The sequence below is a fragment of the Melopsittacus undulatus genome, chromosome 1 (genome assembly GCF_012275295.1).
Source record: "Melopsittacus undulatus isolate bMelUnd1 chromosome 1, bMelUnd1.mat.Z, whole genome shotgun sequence".
NCBI lineage: Eukaryota > Metazoa > Chordata > Aves > Psittaciformes > Psittaculidae > Melopsittacus > Melopsittacus undulatus.
The window spans coordinates 131,773,676-131,791,945 of record NC_047527.1 but is presented as its reverse complement, the minus strand read 5'-3'; the positions used below and the strand labels follow the sequence as shown (position 1 = coordinate 131,791,945).

General features: G+C 38.9%; 1 protein-coding gene across 1 annotated transcript in view; it reads right to left on the bottom strand.

Moving 5' to 3' along the window:
- Positions 1-18,270, bottom strand: part of GADL1 (glutamate decarboxylase like 1) — an 80,340-nt gene that overhangs the window by 37,646 nt on the left and 24,424 nt on the right. The window contains exons 9-13 of the mRNA XM_034064031.1: positions 17,555-17,671; positions 12,837-12,901; positions 12,499-12,580; positions 6,636-6,835; positions 2,206-2,257 (exon numbers count right to left, since the gene is read on the bottom strand). Of these exons, the coding sequence (XP_033919922.1) occupies positions 2,206-2,257; positions 6,636-6,835; positions 12,499-12,580; positions 12,837-12,901; positions 17,555-17,671 (516 nt within the window). The remainder of the gene's footprint in view (positions 1-2,205; positions 2,258-6,635; positions 6,836-12,498; positions 12,581-12,836; positions 12,902-17,554; positions 17,672-18,270) is intronic.

The following is an 18,270-nucleotide window of genomic DNA, read 5'->3' as shown; positions in this document are numbered from 1 at the left end:
TTTCCTGCTAATTTGGAAACATTTTTTTTTTAAACCTGTACAGATAGCAATAGCATGAGGAATAGATGTGCCTCCTAATCCCACTCAACACCACCTATAAAACCACTCAGCAAATCTTGACCTACATTATTTGCAGCACAATATTTAACTGCAGTCTAGATTATAACATGGATTATAAACTCACACACCCTTCTCTTCTCCTACATGCCATCCTCATCAGTACTGGTTGAAAGAAAGAAAGTTAAAGGGTAGCTCAGCCACACCATCTCTTTGCCTCACCATGAATACACCTGCTATTATAATCCCAGGCAATCTCCTGAACAAGGAGAGCTCACCAGCTGAGACATGTTCTTTCATGAAAGGGCACTGAGAACTGCTCATATCATTTTCTGCCTTGCTTCAAAGAATGCATTAAATACAATTTAATCATCAAAAAAGAATAGCATTGTCAGCAGGAATAGAGTTGCAAACCTGCTGTGTGCTGCCACTGAATGACATAAGGCTCAGCTTTTTAAGTCACATTTCTTTCCCCCAAAGAGCACACATTGAGTACATACATAAATACAGATCCTGAAAAGGCAGCATCCTCCTCATGAGCACAAGCACTAGCTTGCCATTACAGGGTTTATTTTAAAACTATTTAAAATCAGATGGCAGGAGTAGACAGATGGCACATATTACCATATTGCCATTGCCTATATTACCTTTTTGATTATCTCAGTTTCCTTTCACACACCAAATATACCATCCCCTTATGAATATATCATTCATCCTAGAAAAACTTAACTACCCCCAGCTATGCTTCACTCTATTTCTGGTTATCTTGTCACAGCTCTTACCAAAGGAGGTAAGTAAACATACCACAGAAGAGCTCAAGATGATGCCAGCGTGAATAGTATTTCCAGGCCATAGAGTGGTTCCCATTATCGGACTTTCCTCACTGCATGTATCAGAGGATGATATTCCTGAGCTTCTTGCCTAAAGTCCAATTTCCACTAAGAAAGGGCTCGCATAACTGGGCCGAGCAGCCTCCCAGCAGTCTTTCTTTGAATTCTCACTGCCTGTTGCCCTGCACTCCTGAAAACTTTTTCTTAACCCTAGCTTAACTTCCTTCTTATAGCCCATACTATGTAGCCCATACTATAGCACTCCTTCCAATCCCTCTTAATCCAAGTGTCCTATTTCTGCAGGGACTAAAAAGCAGTCTCTGCTCTCACTAGCATCTTCTACATCTACAGTGAGTCTGGGCTCTCTGCTAAGCTCTACAGTAGCAGAAAATTGATAACTTTTAAACAGACTCGCTACTTTGGTAATTCCATCATGTGCTGCTGGCCCAAAATTCTTCACTCTATGTAAATTTTCCCACTATGCATTTTCAAATTAGCAGTTTTTTTAAGTTAAAGGGAAAAGTTTATATTGTATGAACAGTATAAAATATGTTTTATATCTTGTATTTCTCCTAGCCCAACCTGAATGCTCTTGGCATCAGCAAATGTAAATCAAATCTGCATCATTATGGTTTGTCTATGAGTGGCACTTCCTCATCCTTCCTCCTCCATGTGCTTTCTTCCTACCCATGCTACATACCCAGTTTTCACAAAGACACTTCCAACAGTGCAGAAGTTTTTTCTAGAAATGACAGGTGTTTGCAACATCCCAGATATTAGCCTTATTAACCAAAGAGCTGAGGATAGGTGGCAAAATAGCACTTGAGTTCTGCCCCCCTTACTCTTCCCCAGACAAGATCACCAACAAGTAATAAACTGACTGGTTTAGCAAAGATGAGTGAAAACCCTAACTTTGGGTAGGTTTTAGGAAGATGGGTGCAGAAACAGAGTTAAGGAAAAAACACAGACTTTAATGATAAAAAAATCCATTTTTAGGATAAAATAGTTTTCCATCCAACACACAGTCTTATCTGTCAAATCCAGCAAGCACTGCATTTTTGCAGCTAGGCTCTTTGCTTTCAGAGAAAAGTGCTCCATCTACACCCCCTGAGGCAATACAGGCCCAGAAGCTAGGAAAATAAACAGACTGACGGTTGGGAATGCAGAGCCTATTACATGTGCTCAATCATCTGTGTGTCTCCAATACGTAAAATTATTATATACTTCAAATACAAACCAGCAATTGCCAAAAAGTACAAGATCAAACAATAGACACCTCCCTCCCAAAAAAACCCCAACAATTTCATTTTCATTTTACCTCCAAAAGAAGCTGGAATCCCTCTCTTTTCTTAATTTCCTCAACTAGATATCTGCAATTAAAAATGCAGCAGTTTAAAGCACAGAAGAGAACAAAACAATACATATAGACAACAAAGGTCTTGAACTTTCTTCCTTCTCCCCCAAAAGAAACCACAGAGTTAAATCTCATTTCCACCTGCTGTGAAAATGCAGTAGCTATTAGTTCCTGGAAACAAATGAAGACCACAGCCAGCCAAGGAGCACTGAGGAGAGGCCAAATTCTGTCCTCAGGCACAGATTTTCAGTGGAGCTACATGGTACAAATTGTTCCTATTTGCATCAGGCTGTGAACTTTCCCAGCACACATTTCCACTGATATTGCTCTCTACAGATTAATTCCTCTGTTTCTTTCTCAAGTACTGATGCTATACTGCCATGTTATTTCATGGTCACACTGACATCTCTTGCACTACTACTGTCAGAAGGACCTCTCAATCTAACCCAGAATTTGAGTTCTACATACTTCAAACTGAGCAATTTCCTCAGAAGTGTCCCTGTTCCACACTACACAGAAGTGCACGTTTCCATTCAGTGACTACTGCTGATGCACAATAATCCCTGAGCATTCTATGCTAACAATGCATTGAAATAAATATTTCTTTTCTCTTTCACCTGTCAGTATGAAAAACACAGAAGCCTTCAATGGGAAAATAGGTTTGAATCAAAAGTTTGAATCCAAACAGCTTCAATTTATAACTTTTTTAAAAAACATGGCCTCAGCTTTGCCTTGGCACACATCACACAGGAATTCTGAAGCAAAGAGGGCACTTTGGCATAGCTGGGACTTCTCTCTTTATTCCCCTCCTGCCCTGCCCCCAAACCCTTCCCAAGAAAAATTCCAAACATATTCCCTCAAATTCATGCAGCTCTTCCATTTCAACAGAATTTTAGTCCCCTACATGAAGGATTAACTGCCTGAGATCTAAATGAAGATTTTGCTGTCTAACAGTAATAAAACTGAGACAGATTGTATACAAATCTGGTATTTGTAGCATTTATTGGAATTTTTCCTGCCTGCAGCTGCGTTACTGATCATTACACAAATAATTCTTTTGTCCACCACTTGAGGAAGAAAAACATTGTCAAAATAACCTTCCTTGGTACTACCTACATTCCTGGAACAGGACCACACAAGGACACCTCTAGTTGTATCTGCGAAGAATGCCTGCTCTTCAGCAGATGAGCTGCATAAACAGGCTAGGGAGGCAGTGAACAATGTCTTAGATTGAAAACAGCCTTCAGAACAGAGCATGGGGAGTTGTCACACTGTTTGTCATTAACAAGTATCTCTTAGCACACATCCCTATAAAATGATTGCTGTGATAGGGCACCAGTTCCCATGACACATCTCTGAGTTGTGCCACACTGTGCACTGTTGAGATATTTCCTCTCACTAGAACAAGTTCTACTGAGACCTAGACTAGACCCAGATTCTGGATCTTTTCTGCCATGACCATTTAGATCCTATTGTGTGCATTTCCTTGTTATCTGGCTGTTAATGCCCACACTAATGTTTAGGCTGCAAGAGAGGCATGCTGAAAGGTAAGGAGGAGGCTGGATACCATGTGAGAGTATTGTGGGGAACCCCCTTCTGTAGCAGGATTGTCTTAAAACACACTCAGTGTTTTTGTCCTGTTGATTACAAGATACTTGTCTGCACCGTAAGACCAGCATTCAGCAAAACCAGCAGAATATTCACAAGACAGTGGCCCTCAATTTTTTTAAAATAAATTCTGTAAGAGAAAGCTATGTATGATCACCACTTCTTAATTTTCTTTTTGAGGTCTTTAATTGTTAGAGAGATTTTACAGTACTTAATACCTTCCTCTATTACCAGAAGTGCTTTTTTTTTAATAGCACCATCTGACATAGGATATCTGCTGTCAGTCAAGATCACAATGCTGTTTATCATGTTCTTAACTATATTGCCAATAGCCTAAGAAGGCAACCATTAGAAAATCCATCGCCCATGATTTATCTTGCTAGAGCCATTGGATGGCAGTGGAGCAGTTTACTTTGCGCATCTTTCCACACTTGACAGGGGAGTTTTATTATTGTGTCACTGTTGTAGAACATAAAAAAGGACTTGAGTCTCAGTGAGGACTGGAGTGCACAGAGGAGTAGTATTTGCTATGATTAAGCCTTGCAGAAAATGAGGGGTGGAGATGTGCTGTGAAAGTAGACATATGTCTGTTAAGAGGGTATCAGAAGAGGAATCAGGCAGAAAAACTGTGAAGATGATGAAGCATAAAATGCAGTGGTTGTTACAGTTGTATTCTAAATGTATTACTTCTGGGTTTTTTTTTTCCAAGTACTTCACAAAACAAAACCCCTGCATCAAAAATAACTGAGAGGGAAAAAAAAAGAAAGAAAGAAAAAAAAAGAAAATTTGTGAACTGATCAGCAGGATGCTCTACTGTGGGATTTTTAAAATAAGCCTTTCCAAATAGGTAGCATCACAATGTTCCTGGCATATATAATACACTGAAAACATGATTCATCTCCAGAACAAGAAGAAATTAATGAAATAGCCAATCACTAAAAAGTTTGCTGCAACAGAAATACATGACTGCAATTAGCTTTAAAACCTTGGCAGCGCTCACTAGTGATGGGGAAACAAAAGTAATCTTGCTCGTAAGTTCTATAGCCAGTGGACTAGTTACAGAATTAATTCAGGTATGCATTCAGGAACACTGAAATACTATCTTTGGAATATCTAAGTAACACCTACTGTAACAAATCAGGAGAAAGGCTGCGCAGCTGCTGAATAGTTAGGAAACCTGGCATAGTGCCCATGCCCATGCAGACTCAAGACAGCAATGCAGATACTGTAAATAATATATTTCATCAGACAATAACTAAAAATTAATTTTTTCTTAAGGGAGAAAATAAAAAATAAGAAGGAAAAAAAAAGAGAGAGAACTCAGTCACTCCTTAGAAGCACTACCAGCTGAATCCAGTGTTCAAAGGGAATATCGATCCCAAAAAGGTCGTTAATCACTACACTCTCAGTCAAATGACCTTGGCCAGTGACCTTGATAAGGTTGAATTCTCTTACTGACACAGCAATGAATTACTTACTCTGTACACACACAGAACAGTACAATGCTTTGGAACAAAAACAAGGTGCAATTTAACCAGAAGATATAAAGAAACATTTAACTGGCCAAATAATGGGTGGTTTAAAGAAATAAAGTAGAGAAAAAAGCCACAGTTCATTTGAGCTTTTCTTGTTTTCCTGCCTTCCTTCTGGTTTTCCTGCCTTCCTTTTCATTCCTTTCCAATTCACTCTAGGTTTAGGTCATAGGCATTTTTACCCGTTCTTTAAGTAACTTTATTAAAGTGAGGCTATTCCTTCAATTTTCACATTCAATTATTTTAAACTTGAAAATTCATACCAAAAAAATGGCAGTATGTCATGGGTGACTGTTTTGCAATATTAATTATTTGATTTATGGTAGTAGCTGGCCCAGGAACTGGTAAAGGTTTCATTGTGGTTTCTTTTGTATAAATTCCGAATAGATATGATACTTCAAGTGAACTGTTTTTAATGGGCTGTTGTCTTATTTCGATACTATTTCTCCTCTGAGAAGATAAAGCAACCTGTGTATGGTAGTTTCTTCCCAGAAACTGAGACATCACCATCACTTTAGAAACACTGTCTAGCAAGAATTTTGCAGAACTCGGCGGTGAAACTCAGGTCTGTATGTCCAAAACTGAGTAAAATTTAACACGGCAGGTGAGGGGAAGATCATAAGAAAAAAAGGTATTTCAACCCCTAACAGAATATGCTGTAAACATTAAGAAATCCTGCAAACTTGTGGAGAAAAAAAAAAAAAACAAGCAGTATCTCACAAAAATATGCCTTCACATACCTCTACTACATCCGAACATTAACAGGATGTCCTCATACAAATCTTCCCACACCATCAGCTTTTTGCATTTCCTCAGTCATGAGGAATGAAGTAAACAGAAGAACAGCTAATTCTCTTCTTGCTAAATGCAGCTCAGAGTCTGGCATATAGGACTGCCTTTACATTAACACCAGAAGACACAGTTATGAATTAGAAGAGCATATATGATAAACCTGTTCTATGTCAGGTTCAGACAATATAAATATTAAATAATGTAGATTGATAGCATAATTTGGACTTCTATGTTTACCAATAGACCTGCTGCTAAAAATAATCATTATTATTAAATATGGTAGCAAATGTAATAACACTAATTACTATTGCTATTAGTTCCTCCTATTATACACAAACAAAAGGAAAAGGGGGGGGGGGGGGGAAGTAACAATGCAGTCGGTTCCAAGATACGGAGTAGCAGTAATGTCTACATTTTGGTCAATTACACAGACTAAACATATTCAGAACTGTGTGGTGGTACCTAGCCAAAGCCAGTGCCCTGTTCACTCTCTCCTCAAGGCCTGTGGTTCCCAATGCTTTCCACATCAGCCAGAATTTGAACGCATCTGGACGTCTGCTGCACTGAATGGACTTGTCACCCGTGTCATAGCTGACATCGTAGAACTTGTCCTGTTGGAACAGGTAGGCAGCCTTGGCAGAGTAACACTTCTTCAGGAGGCCCTATTAGGAACACAACAGAGACACAGATTGCTGATGAGCATTTCATCAATTTGTAACTTCACATGCCAAAGTTCTTTCTTCCTGTCTGTACTAACAGATTAGTAAAACAGAACTGGATGTGCAGGAAACCATCCAAAGCTAATGGTGTTCAGATGAACACAGTGAAGTCAACTCTGAAAACAAAGAAGCATCTCTCTTTTTATTATTTTCTTCATAATGTCACTGAAGAGTTGCAGGTTGAAGAGGAATCCTTACTCGCATCTCGAGACACGATGGGAGTAGGTACCAGAGAAACAGGTGCCCAAAGACATACAAGAGAAAATGCATAGCACTGGCCATTAGCTAAAGGATGTAATATCAAAGTATACTCTGTAATACTATGAAGTAGAGAGAAGGGCTGCAGAACGCAGGTTGTAAGAGCAGAGATGAGGATGACCTACAAGGACCCCAGGAGACAGAAAAGATTGGAGATTTATCAGCAATATTAGAAGAGGGTAAGAAAAATAAACCACAATCAGTAAAATAATGCTAGAATAGATATTCAGATGAGGTTAAAAACATGACTACAACATCTAATTCAGATCTGCAAACATGTATTTAAGTGACAGTTTAACCAGAAGTCTGATGAAGAACAAACCAATGAACATAAGTGGACAGCATGACAAACTGCTGAACTGTAGCCCAAAGAGCACAATTCGTTTTCCAATTCAACATCACTCTTCAAACTGAAACAACTGAAAAAGCATTGCATGTTTCATCCTTTCCTCTGCATGTGCTGTGACTCTGATTTTAAAATGGCAGTGTCTGACATCACTCTGAAAGTGGCACATTCCTGTAACCGAGGTACAGCTCTTGATCTACATTACAGTACACGACTGGTAACTTTGGAACTGGCAGTAAAATAGAGAAAAAAGGTGAAGACAAAAAAATCCAAGGGAGAAATAATCCACTGGCATACACAGAATAGGTCTCCCTCTCTCCCAGCTTTTTCAATTCCTTCCACCAATACTAAAAGCTAAAAGAAAAACCCAGCTGCACAAAAGGAGAGCACCAAAGGTTTCCCCACAACTTCTGTAGGGGTTTGAAGATCCCACTGTAATAATGCTGGTTTTTGAAAAGGACAGGATTCAGCCTGAACTCTTTAGCACAGGACCAGCACATTCAGCCTTGTGAAAAAAAAGTTTATGTGACAGCTTGGGGGGGCAGCAGCTGCCCTCCCTCTGCAGCCATCAGTGATAATGTGCTGCTGCAGCACACAGTAACCATAGCTGAAAGCTAATGCTGGATGCAGCTTTTTGTGGTATATAAGATTCTGACACATAGTTCCCAACTTTCTCAGAAAAAAAACAGGCAAGAAGGTGATATTAGAAACCAAAGAAAAGTCAAGCACCTGATCTACACAATTCACCTACTTTTTGGTTTTTCAGCTTTGTGTTCTTTGGCTAGCAGCTGCAAAAGAGGAATAGGAATCTCTTTGTCAAGCCATTGTGTTCTATTCATTTAGATCTCCATACCTTGACTTTAAGGAGAAATACAAGTTACTAGACATTGTATTAATATATATATATATATAACAAAACAAAGGCAACAACATCCACAAATCTAAGTTAATTGCTTCCATTCTTACTGACTTCAAAATTTTGCAGTGTTTCTGCTGTGAGTGGATAAGAGGGCTGGTCAATGTGGAACTATCTTCTGCCTTATCAAAATGTAATATAGCTGCACAACAGAGGACTTCATTAGATATTTGTTCCCATCACGCCCATCATCTGAGAATAATAACTTCTGTTTGTCACAAAAAAACCCTAAACTGTGTTGGTAATATTGCAGAAAGACTGAGTTCACTTAAGATCACAGTACAGCTGCAGAGTTTCATAGTTTAAAAACAAATGTTCTAGAGTGAAAACTCAACAAGAACAAATAGTTCAATATCTCTGAGTGAACTCAAATTCCTGGGAACATATTTCATTTAAAAAAAAGAAGGTAGATACTGTCCTGCTCTCCTGGTGCATTCGAAGCTGACATGATGTGCTGGCTTGGTGATCCTCTCCCACCTACTTATATTACTAATAACAAAACATGCTCAGGAACTCCTGCTGCAGATATTGCCTATTGTCAGTCTCCAGAGGCAAGTATGACATCCTCCAGCACATCACTAGAGCAGACAGGAGAAGAAACAAAAATCATGCTTTGTGAGAGAGAGAAAAAAGAGAGGAAGAGGAGGGAGGGGAGGAAGGAGAGGGAGGAAGGAGAGTGAAACATATTTCTCTATCTCTTCTTTGGAAAACATTCCAATTTTGTTTCACTAAGGCTAGAAAATACTCTTATCAGCATTTCATTGCAGTTTATTTTTTTTCTTTAAGCTGTATAGGAAAATATTTTAATACAATGTTTCATTCTAATAATCTAGCTTCAATGTTTTAAGCCTACTAACACTAATAAAAGCCACAGTTTTATTAATGCTATGTAGAAAAAAAAAAGAGAGAAACCTCAAAACAAATTAAACAAACCCACCAAACCAACAAAGAGAATGAAAAACTGAAGGGGATTATTTGTCCACTTATAATTACCCAACCTTAATCCTAAATCCTAAACCCTAAACTGTGGAGGTAGTCCACAGTGCCAAATGGACCCCAAATGGGAAGACAGGCTAACAAAACTTCTTTAATCAGACTTTCAAAGGGAGGTAGGGCTTGATTCATAAATAGGACTCAACATCTGTGTTTAACATTTTGTTGCTCTGACTTCCTGCAGAATTCACCCCTTCAGAAATTACCTGAGACTCCTGGAACATTCACTAGCATAGCAATGTGTATCAAACTCTTCCAGCTCCCACCTCAGCATCCAACTGCCACTGACACATCCTAACCACAGTGTGAGGGAATTATGTTTGCATATAAATGCCTGCTTCATCTGCAGCAGTAAGTAATGCAGTAATTTAGGAGCAGTGGAACAAGCTTCAAAGTGAGAAACCAATACACATATACTTTCCTTCTCTTACTGGTGTGAAAACAGCATTTTTAATTGGGAAAATGGATTCAGATGCCTGTTCTGGAATGGACAGAATTAAAGTGAAACAAGGCCTTTCTGCCAAAGTGTCTTAAGTATGTATTTGATCTTTTTTTCTTAGGAATTTATATTCCAACACTTTCACAAAGCTGACACAAACGTACTCAAATTTGTATGTGTCTCTGTTTGCCTATAAACACTACTGGCACATACACAAAACACCTAAGTTCCAATTTTCAAGGAATTAAACAGAGTAAAACACCTTCTCCCCATACAGAGAATTCTTGTACTTTCCATAATGTATCTCACTGTACAATAGGATCTGACTATATGATCAGCAATATTTGTGTTTTCACCCCTCAACAGTTTAGGATTCAGTTGCACAAGTACTTCCAGCACTGCCTAGCTGTGATTTAGAAGTGGAATAGGATTGCTCTATCAGACATTACACTCCAAAGAAGAATACAGAAAGAGTGCCAGAGCCCTGATGTTGGAACAGTGTTTGTAAAGTGACTTTAAATTCCAGGGCAGCTAGAATATTTCATTCCTCTCCATTTCTTCCGTCTTATTTCCTGAAAAATTTCCACTATGTAGCCAAAGTAGTCTAACCATTACCTGGGGCTATATCTATCTATTGGGCCTCTTTAGTTAAAAATGTAGCACTGAATTCTTCCCAAGCATGCAATTAAGACACCACATTAATCTTAGTCAATAACTTCATTCTGCTTGTTTGTCATCCTGGAATAAAGATAAAGTAGTGGACAGGCAGTCCTGGAATCTAATTCTTACAGCCTCTCCAGGTCCCTCAGCTGTTAACTGCACCATTCAGCTTGCTGTCATCTGCAAATTTGCTAAGGATGCACTCATTCCCACTGTACATGTCACTGATAAAGATACTAAATAGTATTGGTCGCAGTATGGACCCTTAACCACTCGTTACTGGTTTCCACTTGGAAATTGAACCATTGACTGCAATGCAAATGCAAATCCAAATGCAACCACCCAGCCACTTCCTTACCCACTTAACAGTCCATCTGTCGAACCCATATCTTGCTGTCCTGTTATGTCTGACCCCTGACTAGGAGCAAACAGTGCTGAGAGCACTGATTAGCATCTATGCTCATTGGTCCTCATCAGTTCTAATTAACTATCAGAAGTTTGTAACCAGTTACATGGATAGCTAACTACTAGCAGCTGAACAGAAATTATCATCTGTTTTAACAGTGATTTATAAAAGTGACCATGACAAACCATGGCCACAAAACAGTGATGTAAACCTTAGGGGATCCATATCTTCATAATGTCATTCATTCCTATTAAATTCCTATTCAGTCATTCATAACCTATTAAATGTAAGCTAAAACTCAACCGTGATGGTGGACAATGAGGTAAGTTTCAGCAGGGCGGAGTTTGAAATGTGGTTTGAAATAATTGACCTCTTACTGTTTTCTTTATTAAGATAGAAGAATTCCACAGAGGTATAAGCAGGAAGTTTTACCACATTGCAGACTCATTGCACCTTTCTGTCACTTGAGGTCACGTGTCTGTTGTTCTCTTGCTAGACATTTTAATTAGTCATGGCTTTTGGAAAGCCTCAATCACCCTGGCCGTTGTGGTTTAAGCCCAGGCCATAAGTCAGAACCATGCAGCCCTCTCACTCACTCCCCAACTTTCATCCCCCCTCCCCCAACCCCCACTCTCAGAAGGATGGGAAGGAGAATCAAAAGAATGCAACTCCCACAGGTTGAGATAAGAGCAGTTCAGTAACTAAGGTATAACACAAATCACTACTGCTACCACCAATAGTAATAATGATAATGGAAATAACAAGGGAAGAGAATACAATACCACCCATCAATACCCAGCCTGATCGAGCAGTGAGTCAGCCCTTCCAGGTAACTCCCAGTTACATTCTGGGCATGACGTGCTGTGGTATGGAATACCTCTTTGGCTAGTTTGGGTCAGGTGTCCTGTCTCTGTTTCCTCCTGGCTTCCCTTCCTCCCTGGCAGAGCATGAGACTCAGAAAGTCCTTGGTCAGACTAAAAAGTTGAGCAGTAACTAAAAACATCGGTGCTATCAGTGCTGTTCCAATGCCGAAAGTCAAAACCACAGCCCTGCACCAGCTACTAAGAAGGAATAAGAATGACTGCTACTGCTGAACCCAGGACACTGGCAGTGAGGAAAAACTAGTAGAGTGAGGAAAAAAAATGCTCAGCAACTTTACCTGCATATGCTCTGTCTCCTCTTTCTCCCCTTTCTCACTCTGGTGCACCCATGTAAAGGGGATGCAAAGACAAGCTCTGTCTACTCAGTCTGTAGACTCAGCTCTGTCCCAGTGGATGACAGCTATTCTGAGGACTTTGATGAGCTCAGCATTTAAGTGTTGCAGGCCCAGGTAACAAAATACTGAATCCTGAATGCAAGTCATGTACAAAAGTTAACTAGTAAGAGCAGCTGCTGCAAAATATACCACTGGTGAGTGCAGTGGCTTGGATCAGTTTGACCCTGCTCTCTTATTCATCATTTATTAATTTTGTGGTGGAACTCAAAATTCTATCATTCAGCCTTTGCACTTGCAGTTCTTTTCTAATTATTTCCATTTCCATATTACAGCTACGTCAGCCTATTGCATTTATAAAAAGACAGAACTTACAGAGTTGTCTTTCACCAGAAGAGCACAGCACTGGATTCCTGCCAACAGCATTTTGTGGGGATTCCAGGCAACAGAATCTGCCCTGTGAAATTTATAAATGAAGAGAGGTGGAAATTGCACCTATAATCACAAGTACTAGAGAATCAAAAATGGCCAAACACAATCCAAGTCAGATTTCCCTTCTCCCCACCCCCACACCCACCCACACACAGGTTCTGAAATCTCTCCAATTAATAGCAATGTGTGTTTTGGAAATTGCAGTTGTCATAGACGCCAAGAGGCCACACAACTTCCGGCTCAGTCCCTGATAAGTGTGTCCATCAACTGAACTGACATACCTGTGGATGCCATGAAGAAGTCTGCAATGCTTCCTTGATATCAAAGCCGAGCCACCCCAAGAAGCCTGTTGGAACATTTATAGAGCCAAGACAATATTATTTGTGTAACATTCTTTTGATAATACTTCAACTAGTAATTTCCGAAGATGCTTTACCTCACTTAAAACTTAGTTTACTATATGTCGATGGTCTAAACTTTGCCTTTAGTATCACGTACTGAAATAAAGATGGCAACCTGGGGCTATGCTTAAAATGGAGGAGCTGATTGGAGAAACAAATTACACTGTCCCTTCCATATAAGCAAGGGCATGGACTGATATACTTGCTAACCAGAACTATTCCTGATACTAGATCAGATGTGCTTCCTTTCCTCCAGCCTAAACCTTAGAAATAAAAACATAAAGCCCCATTTTGCATATCTTCTTCCTACTAGCTGCTTCCTTCCTGAGACAGTCACAAGCGAAACAGTAGAGAATTATAACCTCTGCCAATTGCAAAGTCCAGGTTCAGATTTTCCACAGAGTTTAGATTTTAAAAGCAAAGTCAGTGAGTAGGCAATAGCAGCATTTCTGTTACCAGCAATCCAACTAATGTTAAAACGGAGTAAGACTCACCACATCTCCCTGAGGTCAATATAAGAACTAAGTGTGGGGTCTTAAAATCATTTAGGCTGCCTTTTTAGTGAGGAGATCTCCACTGAAACTCCTTCTTGAGTGTCATCTTATCTATTCTAGATACCTGTCTTTGTGCAACACCTTTTGCAGATACCATGGCCTATGGAAGAAACTCAGGCAATGAGTTTTATATTACACAAGTTTAATTTATGCTCAACTAGAGTTAGAAAAGGTGATTCACATCCATGAATTCTGGAAGGATTAGATTTCACCCACCCGGCGCTGTGAAACTTCAGTTCTCGAACAACAATATTTGCCCCACAGAATGGGTGGGAGAACAAGCAAACACTAGACATGTCATACAGTGCATTTGTGAAATTATTACTAAATATGGAAAAAGAAGAATTTTCAGTGTTCATGCAGGCAGAATTTACTCAAGCAAAAGAAAAATAGATGTGATAGCTGATCTATGAATTCAGCATCAGTGTTTACTTTGTAGGCCATAAATTAGGAACAAGGTCTGCTACCTGGCAGACACGAATCGTAAAGTCTCACAAGGGAAATGTAAGGTCAATAACTTGTCTTATCATGCCATTTTCATTAACATAGCATATTAATGCACCACATCATATTTTATGTTGTTATGCTCACAACATCCTTGCTGAGGAAAGGGCTGTTGCTCAATCTACAGGTAGGACTTCAGGTAGGAAATTATTTGCCTCAAACATCACTGTAATCCTGTGGCAGAACCATGACTTGAAACCAAGTTTCTCTAGCTAGCCCAAATTTGCCATGCTATAGGAAGACAAACTATTAATAGACAAATTTCACTCTTCTCATTATACAATTCAATAGTCAAAACAGTCACATTATTCCCTGACTTTCATAATTCATAAAACACCCAGTGAGATATAATAATTCTTTACAAAATTTGCTTCCAAAGCTCTTAGTGTGAAAATGCCCATGTTTCCTATCTCTGAAAAACAGGACTAGAAAGGCCTTCAAGTGGTCATTTCAACAGTGTGCCAACCCCAAAGGCACAATCAGTAATACTCATTTCTGTCTAACACTTGTCTTTTCTAGAGGTTATTAATCAGTGAACACACAGCTTGTGATTAGCACTGAAGTGAAAAATAAGGTGCAGAGAGAAGCAGTTGCTGCTTCTACATTTTTACCCAGTTCAAAAGACCAAGTTCTTAGAGATCCAGGGTCAGTTCAAACAAACACAAATGAGAAGGTACCAAAGAGTTAGAATCACTGGCTCTGCCTGTTTTTAAAGACCTCTAATAATAGAAGCTGCACAAACTAACCACTTAATTTGCATTTAAGAATAACCACCCTATTGATTTAAAGTGTCAGTCCTAAGCAGTGTTATCTCTTGTCATATCTGCAATGGTCAGGGGAACAGATTATTCCTTTTCTTCTTTTCATCAGCTCTGAAAGCACCTGTAGACTATTACATATTGTCTCATTGTCTCTTCTTGTTTAAGTAACATCAGTGCTTTCAGTCTTTCTTCATTGGGCATAATTTCTAGATATGTTTCTGCTTATCCTCACTGCTCTACTATTTTCTAATCTTTCTTCTGTAGGTCCTTAACCTTCTTGAAATGAAACTTTTTATTTGGACACAATCCAGATTAAGCAGACTGAGGCTCAAGCAGAAAGAAAGAATTATTTTATCAATCAGTCTTCTTTATTCAATTCTGAAAGACATTTAATCCTATTTTAAAATGCTTACGATCATTGATTTGTGATGTGCTGCAAACTCCAGATGTTTTTTCTAAAGATCTGCTCTCTAGCCAGCAATTCCCAGCCTGTTTGTGCAGTTGATTATTACAGCTTAAACTTAGAGCTCTATGTTTATTGAACTGTAACCTAGATTTTCCACTTTTTTCTCTCTACTACCAAGATCTCTTTGATTTCTAATCCTGTCCTCCCACTGCCACTTGCAGCAATTTTAAGTCATTTTCAAATGTATTCATTGTATTCTTTTTCATGCAAGTTATTAATGCATATACCGGATAACTTCTAACCTAGGATGGGCCTTCGTGGAATCCTGCACAAAATCTTCTCCCCTGTCAGCAGTAGACCCCTGGTAACTGCTCTCTGAGTATGATTTTCTAGCCATGTTTGCACTCACTACCACAGCTGCAGCTTGGCATGTCTCTCTGGCTTCCTCATGGGATATGGCAAAAAAACAATAAAGTTAACTACATCTCTTCCATCCATGAGACTACAGAATGAAAGTGTCTTGATCAAACTAGACCGACACATTTTGTTTACGACAAATGCAGCTGAGAGTAATGCAGGACAGCTCAAAACCAAGATTAGCATGCAGTGTAATTGGTAAGAAGGCACAAGAAAATTAGTGTGTTATATATGCAACAAGCCACTTAAAGCTGGATAATGGGAATCACAGTGTTCGCAGTGTGATTAAACTAACTACCTAAGCACCGGCTAATAGGTCAAACCTGATTTTCAGTACTGGTCTGTCTATATGGGGGGAGGAGGAAAAAGACAAAGTAAGGACAAGCAGGGAAGAAATACTCATACATTATATTTAAAGCTAAATGAACACAATATATTATATAGATTTGTGCTGGAGCTTGAGTGCCTATTGGTGTTATAAAACAAGTCCTAGACGTATGATAGAATGCAATAAGCAACTGGAATGCATGTATGAATACTGCAATGCACACAAAAGGATCCTGGTTACAGTCTCTGCACTTAGGCTGTTAAATGGTTTAACTGCTGAGACAGTTTGGGCTTATTATTGGGCTTTATACTGCATTTATATTCTTAAAACAACTTTTTCCTTAACTTCCCTTTCCTTTTTAGATCTGTCTCCATGTCAGAGCTTATCTACTATTTCTGACTTTATTGAAATTTATCCTCCTGAAGCTCACTGACTTTATGTTGACATTCTCCCTTTTGCCCTTCCTAAAAATCATGAGCTTTATCATTTTGTGTTTAATGAAGAGTCTCCTTAAGGTAAATATATCAATTCTGGGGATCAGAAAATATTCCGAAACAAGATACATTAGTGTAAAACTGGAAATAACACCACTGACTTTTGCAAAAGATATTCTTATGAACAGCTCTTGAGACCATTTGCAGTAGGTAATCCTGATTCCCAATAATACACAGAAGCCTGAATTAGATAGAACTTTCCCTGGGGTCTAATGTTTGCCTTAATTGTACTGTATCTTTTTTTCCTCCAAGGTTACAGTTGGAAGAAACAGCAGCAGTCACTTGCTATAACTCACTCTGCAAACGATGTAAATCATTCAACAAGAAGCCAGGCTTTTTCTTTAGATTCTCAATATTAAACAAACTCCTCAAAAATTTGGAGGAAGTCTAAAAATCTCCATTAATGTTGCTCCAGATTCTCTCACTCCTCCATGGCTTTTAATCTGGCCATTCTGGATTCGTGGCATTGCAATGATAAAGAGAATGAAATTTCAGAAAACATGAAGACATGTAGCTTTAGAAAAATACATTTACAGCTAACTCTTTCTGGTAATAAAAAGTCTCAATTACTGTTCCAAAAAGATTCATGAATGGATTTTAATATCCAAACCTAAAATTATAAAGAAAGAGGAAAAGAAAAAATTCTGAACAAATTAGGGAAACATGGAGAGATCCACAGGAAACTCAAACGTGTATGAAAATATGACTAATTTATGACTGGTTGAGTCAGAAATATACTTTTATTCTAACCTGTATGAGCCATACACCACAATTATAACGCATCCATTTTCCAACAGAATGTGGAAAGAATCTTAAGTTAGATTTACATATAATCACCCTTGAAGTATTTTTAGGGTGTAGCAAGAAAAAGAAATTGATTTTTAAATAATTTTAAATATAACCCAACAATGACAAAATCATTTTGACTGCTTATCACAACCAAGCTATTTGCCGTTTTTCAGCACATGCAGCAGAGACAAACCAGAACTCTTTGTTTCCGGTCTCTATGCACAAAAAAAGGGGAAGGAGGAGTTATTAGAACCCAACTTGCTTCTACAAAGAAACATCAACAGTCAAAAAATAGCAATTATAAAAAAGCAACGCCAAACAAAAATGTACAGTATGCAAACTCACGTCTACATGAAGCCAGAGGCCATGTTTTTCACAGATATCGGCAATTTTATCCAGAGGATCAAATGCTCCCAGCACTGTTGTGCCTGCTGTAGCACAGACAAGAAATGGTGCTGACTCCTGCAATAGGATTGAAAACAAAAAACTATCATTTGCACTGCTCATCTCCCCCAGTATACCTGTGGAGTTAGAGTATAAAAAGGTCTAGGAATGTAGGACAAAGACACAACAGTCTACGTTTTAGTTTCCCAGCAGAAGGCACTGCATTTAAAAGAGCTGACTCTTCTTAAAAAAGGTATTTTCCATTTCCAGTTAACATCATCCCAGGGCAGACTTCACCAGTTCTTTTGACAGATGTTAGTTTTGTCAAGATCAAAGCATATCAGATATTTGACATCTCTCTTTATACACGGCTTTTCATTTCACATTTTACTACCATATTTGCTGCCATTCTGCTGAATATAACCAAGCTACTAGCTCAGTCAGCAGGCTACCCATGCAAGTAAAAGGCTCATCCCTTTAGGGTTTCCACCTGAGTTGTCTCTACATGCTCCTTCTCTGCTCAGTGAAGAGGAACATGATTTTCCCTAGACAGCACTATCACATACTGCAACTGGAATAGTCATCACTGTCTGGCCCCCATGTCTGATCTACAGCAAAGTGCTATTCTCTTGCCCCTACCCATTTCTAGAACACATGAAGGGCTGTAGAATGTTAGG